General features: G+C 51.0%; 1 protein-coding gene across 1 annotated transcript; it reads right to left on the bottom strand.

Moving 5' to 3' along the window:
- Positions 1 to 17,278: 17,278 nt before the first annotated feature.
- Positions 17,279 to 17,705, bottom strand: LOC133710761 (probable small nuclear ribonucleoprotein G). Its single transcript, XM_062136896.1, has one exon. It carries the CDS (start codon positions 17,652 to 17,654, stop codon positions 17,412 to 17,414), a length of 243 nt encoding a protein of 80 aa, XP_061992880.1. The 5' UTR covers positions 17,655 to 17,705; the 3' UTR covers positions 17,279 to 17,411.
- Positions 17,706 to 19,281: the final 1,576 nt, after the last annotated feature.

The following is a 19,281-nucleotide window of genomic DNA, read 5'->3' as shown; positions in this document are numbered from 1 at the left end:
AAAAAACAACAAACCAGTCAGCCTGAGGCACTCTGATCATAAGTACAATCTGGCAGATATTTCTTACCAACTGCACGAGTCAGTCGTTGATCGACCAACAACTCCCAACCGGTAAGAAGGCGAAAGTCCAGCAAGTTGCGATTCCGCCAACAACCTCTGATGCGTGCCACGCGACAGTCTTCTTCACAAGTCAGGTTGTAGCGCAAGCCCGCTGCACAAACAAACAGTAATCATTAGTAGAAATACAAGGCTATGCATAAGAGAAACCGCCAGCTATGTTCAGCGGAGACCGGTAAACAACCTCGGATATGTTGAAACTCCGACTTAATCCTAAACGTCGGCTCCCCCTCGTTGGACCCAGCTTGGTAGTCCCACCCCGCCGTGGCAACACAGAAGCTCCCCCGCCAGTAGGACATGGAATCCCTCAAGTTCTCGATCAGCTTGGGCGCCCCCTGGCGGCGACTCAAGTTCACCTGCCCTCTGCAACCTTGGCGCTTCACGTACACCAGCTCGTAGAAGTGCAGCACTTCCGCCACGGTTGGCCCCTCGCAATCGGACAGCCGCCATAGGGAGTTTAGGGCCAGCATTAACCGCCACATATTGGGACAAATTTGCCCAAAAGCAAGGCCAAACTCGCACACCAAAATTTGAAGGTTGGGCACCAGCAGGAGTGTCACTCCTTGGCGGAATATCGCCTCGTGCACGGCGGAAAACCCCTCTGGGAGAATCAATGCCTTCTTGTCCACCGTCGGCGGACGCAGCTTCACCGAACCTGGCAACCGGAACATCCGCTTCACCCGATTGACGGCAGCAACATTCATCCGCCCTCCTGCCTCGTCAACAGGGGTGCCGTCCTGGAGGACCCACGCTGACTCAGCATCCTCCCCCGCCATCTCTCCCCCACCAGCGGAGCCACTGGCAGCGCTGTTACTCGCCAACCGCTCGTCACGCCTATTTTTGGCAGCGGCAGCCTCCCCTGCCCTAGAACTCTCTGGACGCGAGGCACGACCCATAGCTACTTCCCAGGGTATGGTATGTAGCGGTTCAACCTCTAGCGGTTCTGGCAGTGATGTTCCTGCATGGGCAGACGGACGCAACGAATCAATAAATATTCTATCCGCCACGCTGAACGACACGTCAGACCCGGAATCCTCACTGCTCGAAATCTCTACGACGTTAGCCATCCCAAACCCTAAAACACAAATCAGTTAGCTCAAACAAGATCTAGCCTATGCCTATATCAGTTATAGCCAAGAACATCAAGAACAGTTTACCCAGAAAATACCAAAACAAGAGCAAACACACTCAACCCAGATTCGACCATCTCGCAAATCCCTAAACACCAACCCTCTGCCAAACACCATAACCCACCCCCAAATCTCACTTCACACCCTAAGAGCACACCAGAGAAGAATAGATAGCACCCCAAAACCAGAAACAACAAAACCCAGAAACCAACAGATCCAATGAAACAGGGAAAAGAATCAAAATACCAACCTTAGTGGCGAAAACTCCGGTGTATTGGTGAGCAATAGTCTTCAGTGGGAAAAAGCTTCGTGTTTCCGGGAACGATATCTCCACCAAACTCCAACAGCCTCTCTCTTGAGTCTCGGCCGAGCAAAGCGTGAAGACGACGAGTAAGAGTTTGAAGCCTTAGCAAAGTGTCAAATCTCGCTGAGTTCCCCCCCCCCTTTTATGTCAACATCAACAAATTCTAAACCGTCCACTGAAAAATGACATCACACACCAGCCGTACACGTGTCCCATGTCTCCACTTACTCTCCGGATTAACCGAGGCGTCGCCTCTATTACGGAATCCATAATTACTCGCATTAATGGCGAGAAGACGGCCAGGCTTAGGAGACAAGCCTCCAGACGCTAACCCTCTACTAGTTGGCCACGTGTCGACCACCATCAGACAAAGCGTCTAATGGAAGTAACCACTTGGGAAGAAATCACCAACCGTCCGAAGTCTCTGCCGAGCAAAACCCCGCCAGCGGAACTTCTCCCTTGTCACCTTCCAAGTGACGAAGTCTCAGCTGAGCAAAACCCCGCCAGCGGAACTCGTCCCTTGTCACCTTCCAAGTGACGAAGTCTCCGCTGAGCGAAACCCCGCCAGCGGAACTTCTCCCTTGTCACCTTCCAAGTGACGAAGTCTCCGCTGAGCAAAACCCCGCCAGCGGAACTCGTCCCTTGTCACCTTCCAAGTGACGAAGTCTCCGCTGAGCGAAACCCCGCCAGCGGAACTTCTCCCTTGTCACCTTCCAAGTGACGAAGTCTTCGCTGAAAGAAACTCCGCCAGCGGAAATTTTCCCTTACCGTCCTGCAAGCAGGGCGTCTTCCGCTACACACCTCTAGCGGAATCCCTTTTTCATCTTGCAAGCTGCGTACTTTGTTCAGCGCAATATCGCTCAATAAAATACCTTCAGGCACGTCTACTGGACGCTGCTTCCAGCTACAGTCAGCGGGGGGATATCCGCCAGCGGCGGATCCCGAGGCCACGCCTCACTCTGACAACGACCGCCACGCGACGTTACAGTCAGACCGTCCCTACGGGACACGGGGACTTGTCAACAGTCTACGACGACCCTGATCAGGCACGTTGACCCCCGTCACTTGGATACTAAAGATTGGGCTCGCTACCCAACACCCTCTGCTCCATGCAGCTCCCCCTCAACAAACAATTTGCCGACCATCCGGAGGTCTATCTTCGCCGGGGAGTGGGGGACTCCCTGGGGGGCCTAGCAGGGGCCCACCCGAAAGGGTATAAAGCGTTTGCTCAGTAAATCCATGGTTGACAACGCACTGACGCTAATTATGCAGTTTCAAGTCTAGCGGAAGATAACGCTTCTAACCGCTGAACAACTCCCCAACCAAGATTGCCCTCCTTGACTGGGGACTTGGGGGACTTGTACATACATGTACATTTGTGTACCTACATGTACGTTTGCAAAGCATAATTAGCTATAATCAGCCACACTCATCGTACCGCCAGAGATACCAACTACCGTCAAAGGAGTAACCCACGGATAGGCAGCCAGGCGGGCCACGGCCTGAGCACAAGAGTTCCCCAGGATCACCGCTGACGCGCCGCCACGCACTCTGCCAAGACGGCATCAGAAGCTACTGAAACTGGGAACTGAAGCACATCAGTCCCACATCGAAAACAAAGAGAAGATCAGACCTCTCCTCACCTATAAAAGGTCCTCTCTTCTCTCTTCATTATTACGCATTAACTACTCATTTATTATTGTGCTGCCTATATATCAACTGACTTAGGCATCGGAGAAGTGAAGACCGCCCAACGCGGTCTCCCTCTGACGCCCTGTCTTTCATTTGGCAGCCAGCAAGGAACACCAAGCATACAGGGTAGCGGTCCGCCCACTGGACCCGCGTTAAACCGAGGTTTGGCTACCGCCAGACTTTGAGCATTAACATTGGCGCCGTCTGTGGGAACCCTTGAACAAGAGGTCATCCCATCACAACTACCATGACTAGCGGTAGCGGGGGAAACGCCGATGAGCAGGCAGACCAATCCGCCATCCCCCAAACATCCAATCCAGCGGTAGGTGTTAACCGCGCACTATTCAACACCCCAACTAACCCCGGCGGTGAGACGAATCCAAGCAGCAGCCGCCCACCAGGCCAGGACCTCGCCGCCATGTACGAGCTGGCACTGGCAGACCTTCACAAGGCAAATAGAGAGCGTGAAGAGGAGCGCAGAGAGAAGACCGAGGCCCAAAAGCAGGGGGCTACGCTGATGTCGCATTTTGATAACCTGAAGAGGACGTTGGAAAGAACCGCCAACCCGGCACAGAGCGAGCATTCGCATAGCACAAGGCGTAGTCATCCTAACGCTGGTACATTGGGACCAGAACCAGTCGTGCAGATGCAGGTCCCGCTGGATCCCCCTGAACTACTGGGGATGGGACCACCGCCCATTCCACAACTCATGTTGGAGCAGGAGGCAGAGTCGGTACCACGCACCAACCGCTCGGAAATTAGGGCAAGAACTGAGGGCGATCCGCCTGCGCCAAGGCGTAGGCAGACCCAGCGGAGTACATACGCCGAACCCGCCGGCGACGCAACAGCCCAAATTCTGGAGAGGATGCAACAGTTGGAACAAAGGTTGGTCCGGGCGGAGTCGGGCGCCACTCCGCCAACTCAAAGTCCACTTTTTACGTCCAGACCAGGGCCCTTCACCGCTGCAATCCTACAAGCTATCAGGCCTGCGTACGCAAAAACTCCAAAGATGTCGCATTACAGCGGTACAACCGACCCCTTCGTCCACATGGACACCTTCAAGAAGGTCACCAACAACAAGGGATTTGACGACCCCACTCTGTGCCACTTGTTCAGCGAAACACTGGACGGAGAGGCAATGAATTGGTCCTTCGAATGTCCGCCAGGATCCATTGACTCATTCAACGCGCTATCACATACTTTCCTCTCCCGGTTCATCTTATTGTCCGCCGGACATCATAACACGAGTCAGCTGTTCAGCGTCGAGCAGGGAGAGAACGAATCACTAAAGGCATTCGTCACAAGGTGGCGAGCGGCAGCATCTCAGTGCCGCGATCTGGACAAATCGATGGCATCGGCGGCCTTCAAGCAAGGACTCCTCAAGGGGCCGTTCCTCTATCACCTCAACTACAATCATCCAAACGCGGCATATGACCATATCATGAGTGAGGCGGTCATTCACGCCCAGGCGGAGTTCATCACATATGGAGAAGCTCCACCGCCACCGGCAACGCCAACAAAGGCAACACTGCCCACCTCCAGGCATGAGACCGTTAATAAAGCACCCGCCGCATCGCCAACTGACAAGAAGAGGGAATGGCCACAGGGCCACTACCAGAGCAAGCGGCAGAAGGATCAATACCACAAGGGCAACCGCCCAACCCAGGAAGATAACCGCAACAGACAAACGGAGTCTTCTCAACGGTATGCAGTATTCACGGTCCTCACAACCTCGTACGAGGAAATATACAATCAGTGCAAGGATCAAATCCCGCCACCTCCTCCAGCAAAATACCCAAGGACGGGCAAACCTAAAAACACCGGCAGATGGTGCAAATACCATGAAGACAGCGGCCACAATACCAACAGCTGCAACGCACTGAAGACGGCAATTGAGACCTTGTACCGTGAAGGCAAGATGGAACAGTTCAAGATGCGCCAACCGCCACCCGTGATCGCCAACGTAGAGACGTTGGGCCGCATTAACACAATCGACGGCAGTGCTCCAATCACGGGCTTGTCTCACAGAGCCAGGAGGTGTTATGCACGCATTAATCACCCAAAAGAGGTCTGCCATATCCGTTACGAGAGATCCGCCAAAGTCCCAAAGGTGGGTTGGGAACCTATTACATTCTCTGAGGAGGAGGATTCTCTGAGGAGGAGGAGCGCGGGGTGCACCTACCCCATGATGACCCCTTCTTGGTCGACGCCATTCTTGGTAGGTTCTCAGTGGGGAGAATATTGGTAGATAGCAGGTCCGCTGTCAACGTCATCTTTAACGGTTGCTACAGCCATCTCAAGCGGAATAACAAGTTGCTCCAGGACCATGAGCCACTGCTCAGCTTCTCTGGTGACGTCACACAGCCGCTCGGTTCTGACTATATGCGGTTGACTATTGGCGCTAGTCCATGTATGGCGGAGGTACATACAGAATTCATAATCGTTGATTGTCTCAGCTCATATAATGCCATCCTCGGACGACCGGCGCTCAACAAGCTTAAGTGCATTATCGCCGGATACATGCTTCTTATGAAGTTCCCCACACCTAACGGCACGGGCAGTGTGAGGGGAAGCCAGCAGTTGGCACGCGAGTGTTATTCAACGACTATGGCACGGTCAGCACACCGCCATGATGTCCTGACAGTGGAAAACCAGGCACCGCCACCAAATATCTTCGAGGACCCTAGGGATGAGGAGGAGAGGTATGTAAGGAAGGAGCCGGTCAACCCGGACACATCCTTGAAAGTTGTCTGCATCTCGGACGAGCACCCTGAGTGGACAGTCCGCATAGGCGCCCAACTAGACCCAGAAGTAGAGGCAGAACTCATTCAATTCCTACGTCATAACGCCTCCGTCTTTGCATGGTCCTACGCGGACATGCCAGGTATCTCCCCTGAGATTATCACTCATAAACTGACCATCAAACCCTCTTTTTATCCCATCAAGCAGAAGCGGAGGGCCTTTGATGAGGAAAAATACCGGGCAATCGGAGAAGAGGTCGCCAAACTCCAGGACATTGGATTCATCCGCCAAGTCATCTATCCCCAGTGGATCTCAAATTTAGTAATGGTCAAAAAGCCCAGCGGCAAGTGGCGGATGTGTGTCGACTTCAAAAACCTCAACAAGGCATGCCCAAATGATAGTTTCCCGCTACCCCGTATCGATCAGTTGGTTGATTCAACCGCCGGACATGAGCTCCTCAGCATGATGGACGCTTTCTCCGGATACAATCAGATCAAAATGCACCCCAGCGACCAGGAATGCACAACCTTCACCACCGACAAAGGCCTCTACTGCTACAATGTCATGCCTTTCGGTCTGAAGAACGCCGGTGCCACTTACCAGCGGTTAATGAACGCCATGTTCGCAGAGCATCTGGGAAAAATCATCGAGGTCTACGTGGACGACATGCTAGTTAAGAGCATAAAGGCCGGCGGACATGTGGCAAACCTCAGGATCATAGTAACCATTCTCTTGGCCTATGGTATGCGCCTCAACCCGGAAAAATGTTTCTTTGCAGTCACCGCTAGCAAATTCCTGGGATACATTGTCAGCGAGCGGGGCATCGAGGCTAACCCAGACAAGGTCCAGGCCATCCTTGACCTGGCGGACCCCGAGTATAAGGTACACGTCCAGTGCCTCCAGGGCAAGTTAACCGCCCTTTCTCGATTCATCTCTCGACTCACTGATAAGTGTGCCCCATTCTTCAAACTCCTCAAAACAACGCACAAGAAGGTCATCGACTGGAATCCAGAATGTCAGGCGGCATTCCAGGGCCTGAAGGAATACTTGGCGTCAGTCCCTCTCCTCTCTGTCCCTGTCCAAGGAGAAACCCTATTCATATACCTAGCGGTATCCGCTTCGGCGGTAAGTTGCACAATTGTCAGAAGGGAAGGCCAAGATGAGCTCCCAGTTTTCTACGCCGGCAGAGGCATGAACGGAGCAGAAACAAGGTATCCTCCCTTGGAGCAACTGGCCCTTGCACTTATCGTTGCCGCCAGGCGCCTCCGCCAATACTTCCAGGCCCACACGATCCATGTGTTAACCAATCAACCGCTGAGGCAAGTAATGCAAAACCCTGAACACTCGGGGCGCCTCAGCAAGTGGGCCATCGAGCTCAGCGAGTTCGACATAGAATACAAACCAAGAACCGCCATGAAGGGCCAGGCAGTGGCGGACTTCATCGCTGAACTCACCGAACGACAACCTGAACCCGGTATGGAGATATTGCCCGGAGCGGAAGTGGTAACCGTTGGGGAGGCGAGTCCCCTCCAGTCAGAATGGAACCTACATGTGGACGGGTCCGCCAGCGCCAAAGCCAGCGGCGCCGGAGTCATCTTAACAGGACCCGGGGGACTGAAAGCGAAGTACGCGTTGAAATTCAACTTCAAAGCTTCAAACAATGTGGCGGAGTACGAGGCACTTATCGCCGGTCTACTCCTCGCCATTGACTCAGGGGCTGACAGCGTCAACATATTCAGCGACTCTCAATTAGTCGTTAACCAGGTCAACGACAGCTTCCAAGCCAAGGACCAGCAGTTAGCGGCATACTTGGGATACGTCAAAACGTTGCTAAAAAAGTTCAACTTTCACACCATCACACAAATCCCCAGGGAAAAGAACGCCAAGGCTGATTCACTGGCGAGACTGGCAACCGCCCAGCCGCATCAAAGTCCAGCGGACACAAAGGTGGAATGCCTTGACAAGCCAAGCATCACAAAGACCCTAGCAGAGATCTTCAACATTGAAATCAACCCCAGCTGGATGGACGAGATCACTGCATACAAGCGCAGCGGCACATTACCAGAGGATAAGGTCAAGGCACGCCAAATTCAGCGGAGAGCAACCCGCTACAATATCCAGAATGGCAAGCTTTACCGCCAGGGGTTCACTCACCCCAACCTCCGCTGTCTAACCCCGGAGGAAGGAAAGGTCGTGTTGGCAGGAATCCACGGCGGGGAGTGCGGAAACCACTCGGGCGCCAGATCCCTGGCCAATCGCACAATGCGACAGGGCTACTTTTGGCCTACGCTTGGTGAGGACGCCCGGTAGGTGTCAAGATCTTGCCACAAATGCCAGCAGTTCGCTGATCTCCCACATGCGCCGGCGGAACCACTTTCAATCATCATCGGTCCATGGGTTCACTCTACATGGGGCCTCGATTTGATGGGAAAATAACCAACCGCCAAAGGACAGTTCAAGTACATCATTGTTGCTATCGACTACAACAGCAAGTGGATAGAGGCAGAGCCACTGACGGCCATCACTACCGCCAAAGTCATTCACTTCCTCTGGAAAAACATTTACTGCCGCTATGGTGTCCCACACACAATCATTACAGACAACGGCACACAGTTCAACAATGAGGAGCTCATTTCATTCACCGCCAATCTGGGCACCAAGATGAGCTTCGCATCTGTCGCCCACCCCCAAACCAACGGCCAGGTCGAAGCGGCAAACAAGATAATAAAGAAGCTGCTAAAAAAGAAGCTGGACACTGCCAAGGGCTTGTGGGCGGAAAAGCTTCCGGAAGTGCTATGGGCCATCAGGACGACTCCATCCTCCACCACTGGTGAAACCCCCTTTTGTATGACGTTCGGAACTGAGGCCGTTCTGCCTGTCGAGGTAACTCAACCCACCGCTCGGGTCGAGTGCTACCACCCAGAGACCAACGGCGATGGCATCAACCTGGACTTGGACCTCCTAGAGGAAAAACGACACAAGGCCCATTTGCAAAACCTGCAAAACAAGCAACGAGTTTCGCGTTTCTACAACGCCAGAGTCAAGGCCCGGAACCTCCAACTGGGGGACTGGGTAATGAAGGAAGTCATTCCACCGCCAACAAAACTCCGCCCAACTTGGGAAGGTCCATACAAAATAGTAGAAGTCGTTAGCCCAGGCACCTTCTACTTAATGGACAAGGATGGCATCACTACGACCCACCCTTGGAATACCGAACACCTTCGGTATTACTACAAATAGTCATGTCGCTACCCAGGAGCATCTTGACTTAGCTAAATTTTTGTTCAATATTTAGCTAAGGGAAGCTACCCAACGGGTACATCCCCACTTTTGTTAACACTGACCAGTCAGTTATCAATGAAACGAGGAATTATTCAAACCATTGTTACCAAGTCTAGCACTGAGGGCAGCTGGCAACGCCAGCAATCGTCAGCGGACCACGTCCGCTACGTTGTGCACTTGGACCAATCTTAATTCCTTTAATATTTCATTAATTGCAAAAGAAAATCCCAAGTCAAAACTCTAGCGGTATAGACATGTCATCACACAAACGTCAAAAATTCCACTTCATATATTCAGGGCTGGGACTCCCCACCCAAAAATGTTCCTTACATTCAAAAAAAAAAAAAAAGAGTACATATATTTTCAGCCTCAGCGGCTACACAATCAAAACAGGGCACGTCCGGCATCTCAGGGGTTGGCCCCGGCGTCGCCTACTTCGGACTGCGGCGGCTGTACGCAGCTTGTTTGGTCAGTCCCTCGAGCGGTAGGACTTGGCGTCTCTATGGTCCCATCTGCCGGAGTATGATACCCACTGCCTGAGCTGCCACCTCCTGCTGGGGGACTGGGTACTGGCGGGGGTTTCTTCGTCGGCGCTACATTTTTTACTTGCGGCGCCTTGGGAAGGGACGCCTTGGCCCAGTCAATGGCACCCTTCGCTTGCAGCATCTCGACGTTCGCTAGGGCGCCGGCCTTCGCCGATTCATTCATCGCGTTCTTATATTCCGCCGACTGCTTGAATTTCTCCACAGTCGCGGCGGCGGCGACTCGGCTTCCATCGTCCCTCAGCCGGATCACCTCACCCTCCAGTATCTTCACTTCCCCTTGCCTGGCGGCAGACTCCCGCTGCAGGATATCAATTTTCTTCTTCTTGGCGGCCACACGCTCTCGCAGCAAGGCCATGTCTTGCTCCAGCTTGGAGACTTGATCATTTCGTTCTATGTCCCGCTGGACGGCCACGTCTAGCTTGCCTCGAGCGTCCGCAGCATCACAATCCGCCTTCATCAGGCGTCGCTCCACCTCCGCCAGCCTGTCCTTGGCATCCACCAGCTCCCTCTCAAGCCTCTTAACCTCCTCCCGAAGCTGTCCCTCAATTCGGGGTTGCTTGGACGCCGCCAAGAACATTTCGTTCAGCCCAACCGCCAGGTGCCCAAAGGCTGAGCTAAAGGGCGACCGCTCGATCGCCGTTGGCCGCGTCATCCCTGCCAGACCGCCGAACCCCAACCGCTCGCACAGGTGATAGAGAAACTCCCGCTCGCTGTCGGTCATGAACTCGGTGAAGGCGGCGAAAGAGTCCAGATCGCTCACGGGCATCTCTCTCTCGGCCGTCACAGGGGCCTTCGACGGGTCTTGTCGGCCCTTCTTCTGCCTGTGGACCTCAAGGGTCTCATCATCATCCTCCTCCCCGGCCGAGTCACACTGGCGCTGCTTCCGCAGGATCCCCCGTGTATCTCCAGCGGGCGCAGCCTTGGACCCCTTCGGCGGTTGTCTCCCCACCGCAGTAGCGGCAGCCCCCGCCGGCGCCACAACTCTTTCTTTCTGTGGCCCACGTCGAGTGGCAACTACTCTTTCCTTCTGCGGCACGGTAGAGGACCCCTTTTTTCCCCCGCCCACATTCCCATCCCCCTGCACGCTGGGCAGACCGTCGGCCCCTAGGTGGGAGTGGTGCGGCATGGGCAGCACCACCGGAACCTCGGATGCACTCACCTCCAGAGTCTCCGGGTTCACAACTGTTCTTTGGGCCACCTCCCCTGACGCGTACATCGCCTCCAAGAAGTTGTCTATCTCCGCACAGTCCATGGCTCTGTCAAAGGCGTCACGGCTCGCTTTGTTGCCTGGCGGAGTATCTGAGAACATGCAAACATCCGTTAGCTTTAACCAAGTTACCAAGAGATACAATGTGGCGGAGATCTCTTACCAATAGCGCGCGTTAGCTGCTGATCGACCAACAGCTCCCAGCCGGTGAGGAGACGGAAGTCCAGCAAATTGCGATTCTTCCAACAGCCTTTGATGCGCGCAACACGGCACTCTTCCTCACGCGTCAGGTTATAACGCAGTCCCGCTACAAAACAAGAAACAAGGCGTCAGTACAACAGTTGAAATACGTATACGGTAAACCGCCAACTATGTTCAGCGGAGATCGACGGACAACCTCGGATTGGTTGAAACTCCGACTTAATCCTAAACGTCGGTTCCCTCTCGTTCGACCCCGACTGGTACTCCCACCCTGTCATGGCCACGCAAAACGTCCCCCGCCAGTAGGACATCGAATCCCTCAACTTCTCTATCAGCTAGGGCGCTCCCTGCCGGCGGCTCAAATTTACTTGCCCTCTGCAGCCTTGGCGATTAACGTACACCAGTTCGTAGAAGTGCAAAACCTCCGCCACCGTCGGCCCCTCGCACCCGGATAGCCGCCACAAGGAGTTCATCGCCAGCATCAACCGCCACATGTTGGGACAGATCTGCCCAAAGGCGACGCTGAACTCGCACACCAAGATCTGAAGGTTGGGTACAAGCGGCAATGTCACTCCTTGGCGGAATATTGCCTCGTGAACAGCGGCGAACCCCGCTGGAAGAATTGAGGCCTTCTTGTCCGCCGTCGGTTGACGAAGTCTCACCACTCCCGGCAGCCGATATATCCGCTTCATCCGGTTGACAGCAGCGGCAGTCATCCGCCCTCCCGCCTCGTCAACGGGGGTCCCATCCTGGAGAACCCACGCCGACTCTGTTTCCTCCCCCGACACGTTTCCCTCGTCAGCGGAACCACTGGAGGCACTGTTACTTGCTAGCCGCTCCTCATCCCTATCCCGCGCAGCAGCATTCTCACCCGCCCTAGAACTCTCCGGACGCGACGTATGGCCCATGACAACTTCCCAGGGTATGGTTTGTAGCGGCTCGATATCTAGCGGCTCTGGCAGTGAGGTTCCTGCACGGGCAGACGGACGCAACGAGTCAATAAAAGCCCTATCCGCCGCACTGATTGACACGTCAGACCCGGAGTCCTCACTGCTCGAGATCTCTATGACGGTGGCCATCCCAAACCCTAAAACCCAAATCAGTTAGTCCACAGAAGGATCTAACCTATCCCTATATCAGGTATAGCACAGAAACACCACGAACAGCTACCCAGAAAAAACCAAAATATGAACAAACCCCTTCAACCCAGATTCAACCATCTAGTAAAACCCTAACTGACAACTCTCTGTCAAACACCATAACCTACCCCCAAATCTCATCTTACACCCCCGGCGAACATTAACAAACCCAGTTCACACACCAATCCCAGAAACAAGCACCAAACCCATAAATCGACAAAAACACGAAACCGACAAAAAGGATAACCAGAACACTAACCTCAGTTGTAAACGCTCCGGCGTACTGATGCTCGCTGTGCCCCGACGACGGAAGTTTTCGTCTCTCCGACCACGAGAACTCCACCAACGCGCGGCACTCTCTCTCTGCAATCTGGGATGGACAGAGCTTGAAGACGACTAAGGTTCGAATGGATTTTGTGAGGTCCCTTCTCGATGCGTTCCCCCCCCCCTTTTTATGTCAACATCAGAGGCTTCTGGGCCGTCCGCTAGAAAACGACATCACTCCCCAGCCGTACACGTGTCCCCTGCTCGCATTAACCCTCCGGGTTAACCGAGGCGTCGCCTCGGTTACGAAATCCATCATTACTCGCATTAATGACGAGAAGACGGCCGGACTGAGGAGACGCGTCTCCACACGCTAACCCTCTAGTTATTGGCCACGTGTCAACCGCCGTCAGACGAGGCGTATCACGGAAGCAATCACAAGTACGCTCTTCTCCAAGTGATGGTCTCCGCTGAGCGAAACCCCGCCAGCGGAACTTCTCACTTGTCTTCTCCAAGTGATGGTCTCCGCTGAGCGAAACCCCGCCAGCGGAACTTCTCACTTGTCTTCTCCAAGTGATGGTCTCCGCTGAGCGAAACCCCGTCAGCGGAACTTCTCACTTGTCTTCTCCAAGTGATGGTCTCCGCTGAGCGAAACCCCGCCAGCGGAACTTCTCACTTGTCTTCTCCAAGTGATGGTCTCCGCTGAGCGAAACCCCGCCAGCGGAACTTCTCACTTGTCTTCTCCAAGTGATGGTCTCCGCTGAGCGAAACCCCGCCAGCAGAACTTCTCACTTGTCTTCTCCCAGTGACGATCTCCGCTGAGCGAAACCCCGCCAGCGGAACTTCTCACTTGTCTCCTACACGTGACTGTCTCCGCTGGGCGGAACCCCGCCAGCGGAACTTTTCACTAGCCCTTATTCACGAAGTCTCCCAACAGCGGCACTTCTCCCTTGTCATCATACAAACGGGGCGCCTTCCGCTACACACCTCTAGCGGAAACCCCTTTTATCTGGCAAGTCGCGTACTTTCTTCAGCGCGGTACCGCTCAATAAAGTAACGCCAAGCACGTCCACTGGACGCTGTTTACCGCTATAAACCAGCGGCGGATCCCGAGGCTACGCCTCATTCTGACAAATGACCGCCACGCGGCGTTACAGTCAGATTGTCCCTACGGGACACGGGGACTAGTCAACAGTCTACGACGGCCCTGATCAGGTACGTTGACCCCCGTCACTCGGGTACTAAAGATTGGGTTCGCTACCCAACACCCTCTGCTCCGTGCAGCTCCCCCTCACCAAACAAATTTTGCGACCATCCGGAGGTCCATCTTAGCCGGGGAGTGGGGGACTCCCTGGGGGGCCTAGTAGGGGCCCACCCGAAAGGGTATAAAGCGTTTGCTCAGTAATATCCATGGTTGACAACGCACTGACGCTAATTATGCTTTTGCAAAAGTCTAGCGGAAGAAAACGCTTCAAACCGCCAATCAACTCCCCAACCAAGATTGCCCTCCTTGACTGGGGACTTGGGGGACTTGTACCTACATGTACGTTTGCAAAGCAGAATTAGCTATAATCAGCCACACTCATCGTACCGCCAGAGATACCAACTACCGTCAAAGGAGTAACCCACGGATAGGCAGCCAGGCGGGCCACGGCCTGAGCACAAGAGTTCCCCAGGATCACCGCTGACGCGCCGCCACGCACTCTGCCAAGACGGCATCAGAAGCTACTGAAACTGGGAACTGAAGCACATCAGTCCCACATCGAAAACAAAGAGAAGATCAGACCTCTCCTCACCTATAAAAGGTCCTCTCTTCTCTCTTCATTATTACACATTAACTACTCATTTATTATTGTGCTACCTATATATCAACTGACTTAGGCATCGGAGAAGTGAAGACCGCCCAACGCGGTCTCCCTCTGACGCCCTGTCTTTCATTTGGCAGCCAGCAAGGAACACCAAGCATACAGGGTAGCGGTCCGCCCACTGGACCCGCGTTAAACCGAGGTTTGGCTACCGCCAGACTTTGAGCATTAACAATTTGCAAGCATAATTTATAATGGGCTACGCTCATTGTACCGCCAGAAGTACTAATTCCTGCCAAATGAATGACATACAGATACACAGCCAGGCGGGCTACAGCCTGAGCCTCGGATCAACCCCAGATCACCGCCGACGCGCCGCCACGCGCCGTGCCAAGATAGCACCAGAAGCTCCTAAAGCTGGGGACTGAAGCACATCAGTCCCACATCGAAAACAAGGAGAAGATCAACCTCCTCCTCACATATAAAAGGTTCTCTCCTCTCTCCTCATTAATTACGCATTTACTACTCATTTATTGTTATGCTGTCTATATGTTTGGACTGACTTAGGCATCGGAGAAGTGAAGACCGCCCAACGCGGTCTCCCTCTGACGCCATGTCTTTCATTTGACAGCTAGCGAAGTTCACCAAGTCTACAGAGTAGCGGTCCGCCCACCGGACCAGCGTTAAACGAAGGTTTGGCTACCGCCAGACTTTGAGCATTAACAATAGTTAAGAACTGATCTTTGAGCAAGAAGATTGCTTAGCTTGAAAGTGCTTTGACAATCCATCAACAGTAGACACACAAGTACCCTCCTTATAGTTCTAAGGATTTCAGGATCATAGCAAGAGTAATAATTACAAGTTTACAGGTTTCATGGCCGTTCTGATTGTCATTCTCACCTCCTGCTTGCTTCTTACCATCCAAGATAGAAGGCCCATAACTCATCTAAGCTCCTGAAAATTCATTTCTTGTCAGTGAAAGTAGAGTGACCCAATTGAGAAAAACGTTGTTTGGTAAATACCCAACCCAAATACGGATTCTGATTGTTTTCAAGGAATTTAAAGGTTCTGAGGCTAATTGGATTCTGGGTAGAAGATGATGAGGATGGAATTGAACTGAGGTTGACCAAAGTAGAAGATGATGATGAACGATGGAGATGGCCGATGGAGATGGTAGAAGATAAAAGGGTTTAGGTTAGTTTAATTAATGAATAATTAAAGGGCAAATTACTGTTCACACCCTGTACTTTGGGTGCGTCGACAGTTCAGTCCTTAACATTCTAATTTTAACAAAAAACTCCTCAGACATTTAAATTTCACACAATTTGATCTAAAATGACCATTTTACCCTCACTTCCTCTTTTTTTTTCTTGTTATTTTTTGATTTTTTCTGCTTCTCTCTCTCTCTCTCTCTCTCTCTCGGCTCAGAAAGACGAAATCCTCTCTCCTCTCTCTCTCTCTTCTCTCGCCTGAGCCTCCCTCGTCGTGCCGCTGCCAACTTGACGTCGTGGAAGCGCGATCCGACCATTCCACCATCCATCATCACCTCTATTCCGGCAAAGACACGCCACCCCTCCCTAGATCGGAGCTATACATCCCAATCTCGATCGGAACGATCTGATCAGAGCGAAAACCGACCTGATCCGAACGAAAACCAGTAGATCCCAGCGAAGCCGCCACCCGATCCTGCGACCCCAACTCGAACCAATCACGGAGCCGTTTGCGACCCGTCCGAGCATAGGATGACTCCGATCTTGCTTGTCTGCTCTCCAGCCACCATTGAAAGTCCTCACTGAGAATGAAAGGTCATATCTGTAATGCTCAAAATAGCTTTAATTTTTGTGATGCTCTGTCCCGCTGGCTGCAGTTGACCATTTACTTGTTAGGGAGAGATTGATTTCTGCAGTCTAGATTCTTCAAGCTTATTAGTTTCTGCAAATGGGAAGTTCACTTTGAATTTTCGTGTTTATGATCATGATACAAACTTGAGCTACTTAGTTATAATTAAAGTGGAATACGAGTCATAACTATGTGTGGGTTGCGATTGTAAGGATTACCATGAAACATCAGAGCATGTGCTATTTTATTTTCCCTCGGAAAATGGGGGTTTCGTTTGGTCTACCTATGAATTATAGAGAAAACTGGCTCAAATCACTACATTTGATAGTTGGTTGGGATAAGTGTTTAATTAGTTGGTTTCTGATATGGTGTTGTAGGTGGATTCAGTGTTGGTTAGCTTTTACTTTGTGGACCATCTCGAAAGTTAATTGGGAGTGTGTGAGTGTACTTTCCCAATCCCGTTGCGGTCATTTATATGGTTTCTTCTGCAGTTTTGAGTTTCTAGCAACTGGAATTCAGAACGAGATAATTCCTATGCCCTAGATTCTAGTTTGAGAAAAATTCAGCTACCCTCCCCAAACTATGTTGCCAAGGCCAATTTGATACCTGAACTCTCAAAAGTATCAATGTGATACCCAAACACATATTTTGACATCAACGTGATACTTCCGTCCAAAATTTGTGACAGTTCCGTTAAAAATGATCACGTGTCGTACATGTGACTAGATTTTAAGGGCAAAGTCGTACTTTTACACCAATTTTGTTATATATATATATATATATTAAAAAAAAAAGATATGCTTTTCATCTTCAAATTTTTTTTTTTTTTTATCACCATTTTAACACTTTCCCATTCACGAGACTACAAACAACATTCTACTGATTTTTAACAACTTCACCAAGTAACAGATCCAAGTTACCAAGTATCCAATTTTTTTTTTTTTTTTTCAAAGTCAAAGCAGTAGCATTACCACATTTTGTATCTTACACTCAATTAACTGCTATTCCATATAGAACGACAGAATTACATTCATCACAATCTGCTTGGTGGCAAGGGTGATATAGAATTCACCTCACCATCATAACAAAGTTACAGAGTTTCCCTTTGCATCCTACATCCAGATAAATTTTTTTAAAACAAAAACTACTGCATTTTGGCCACAGGTTCAAGTGCTTCGACAGTAACCACACTGTTTCCTCTGATCACCACCATGCCTATGTCAGTCTTTTCATCACCATTCACTTCTACAGTGTTATCAACCACCAGATTCATGAACTGGTCAAATCCACGCAAGGTTCCAACAATCATTCGGTTTGCATTTAGCTTGATTTGAAGCTTCTTGTCCATGTACTTCTTCAGATCCGAGGGCTGACCTGACCTGCTCATGGTGAAGGATTAGAGAGAGAGAGGTTTTGGGTGAGGAAGGATTCTTCTTTACCAGATTTGGAAGTTAATTCCAATTACTACAATTCACCATCAACAATCATGTAAACACCTTTTCCAGTTTCAACTGAAATTAACCCAGCAGCTTCCTCTCCTCCAACACTCCAAAAACGCAGAAATCCACATCCATTAACCATCTGAATTCCTTATTTCGATTTCAGTCGAAACTGACCCAGTAGCTCATTTCTTCTCCAAAGCTTCAATTTTCCAGATTCCACAAACCTCATATTCCAAATCAGAGAGCAGTGAATTAGGCTTTTCGATTCACAATGACTCATGGCATTATCCAAAGGGAGAGGACGAAATATAGCTTACCGAACGAAAAAGGTAAGTCGGTGGCTCTCACGGCGGTGCTGGGTGGCTCCGGTCGAAATCGGAGGTCCAGGTTATGGGCTATTGGTGGGTAGTGAGGCGCTGATTCCATTTATGGAGGTGGTTTAGCTCGATTTGGACTGGAGGTTGGAGAACGAAGGCATGCAGATTCGATGCCATCGGCGGTGGTGTGTACGGCGATTTTCCACCGTCGGTTGGGGTAGCTGCCTTTGGGTTTTGATCGAAATTGGGAGCTGGTTCGAAGGATGGTGGCGGTGACGTGAGGTGGTAACCGGAAGTTGGGTTTCCCGGTGATGGCAGAGAGAAGGAGAGCGGAAGAGAGAGGTCAGGTCGGGTCGATGCGGAAGAGAGAAGATGAAGAAGAAGATGAAGAAGAAGGAAAAAGAAAAAGAAAAAAAAAAGTTAATTAACAAAAGAAAAGGGTAAATTGGTCTTTTTCTTTGTTTTTGGTCTTTATGTGCTTGACACGTCACTTTTTTAACGGAACCGTCACGAATTTTTGACGGAAGTATCACGTTGATGTCAAAATATGTGTTTGGGTATCACATTGATACTTTTGAGAGTTCGGGTATCAAATTGGCCTTGGCAACATAGTTTGGGGAGGGTAGCTGAATTTTTCTCTTCTAGTTTTATGGTGGTTGATAGAATGGCAGCTGTTACTGCTCTGCAATTCAAGGCATTTGCTGCTTTTGAGGGGTTATCTCAAAGGATTTGCAGAATATAGTGGTGGATACTGACTTGGAGACTTTGTATCATGCAGTTACGGGGAAAGCTTGTGTCACTATTTGTGAAAGCTACCCTCTTATCAAGTGGATTAATGCTAATCAGCAGCATTTGCGGCAGTTTCAGATTGGCTTGCCCTCCGAGATATATCAATGGATCTGGCCAGATCGTGAGAGAGAAGAGAGAGAGAGAGAGAAGAGATGAGGGAAAAAAAATGAAGTGAGGGGTAAAATGGTCATTTTAGACCGAATTGTGTGAGATTTGAATGTCTAGGGAGTTATTTGTTAAAATTAAAATGTTAGGGACTGAACTGTCGGACGCACCCAAAGTACAGGGTGTGACCAGTAATTTGTCCATAATTAAATAATAAAATTTAAGAGTTTTGTTATTATTAAAATTCTTTTTATCTTTTCTGCTAATTAAGTTAACTATGGTTAGCTATAGTAATGAGTTATTACATGTGGCAGTTTTTTATTGAGTGATAGTATCACCACCTAAGGGATGATGGTGAGAA

The sequence above is a fragment of the Rosa rugosa genome, chromosome 5 (genome assembly GCF_958449725.1).
Source record: "Rosa rugosa chromosome 5, drRosRugo1.1, whole genome shotgun sequence".
NCBI lineage: Eukaryota > Viridiplantae > Streptophyta > Magnoliopsida > Rosales > Rosaceae > Rosa > Rosa rugosa.
The sequence above is the reverse complement of the archived record's forward strand: the minus strand, read 5'-3'. Positions and strand labels throughout refer to the sequence as shown.

Bases quoted from the DNA above. Each gene is read 5' to 3' on its own strand.
- LOC133710761 (XM_062136896.1), bottom strand. From the start codon at position 17,654: ATGAGCAGGTCAGGTCAGCCCTCGGATCTGAAGAAGTACATGGACAAG.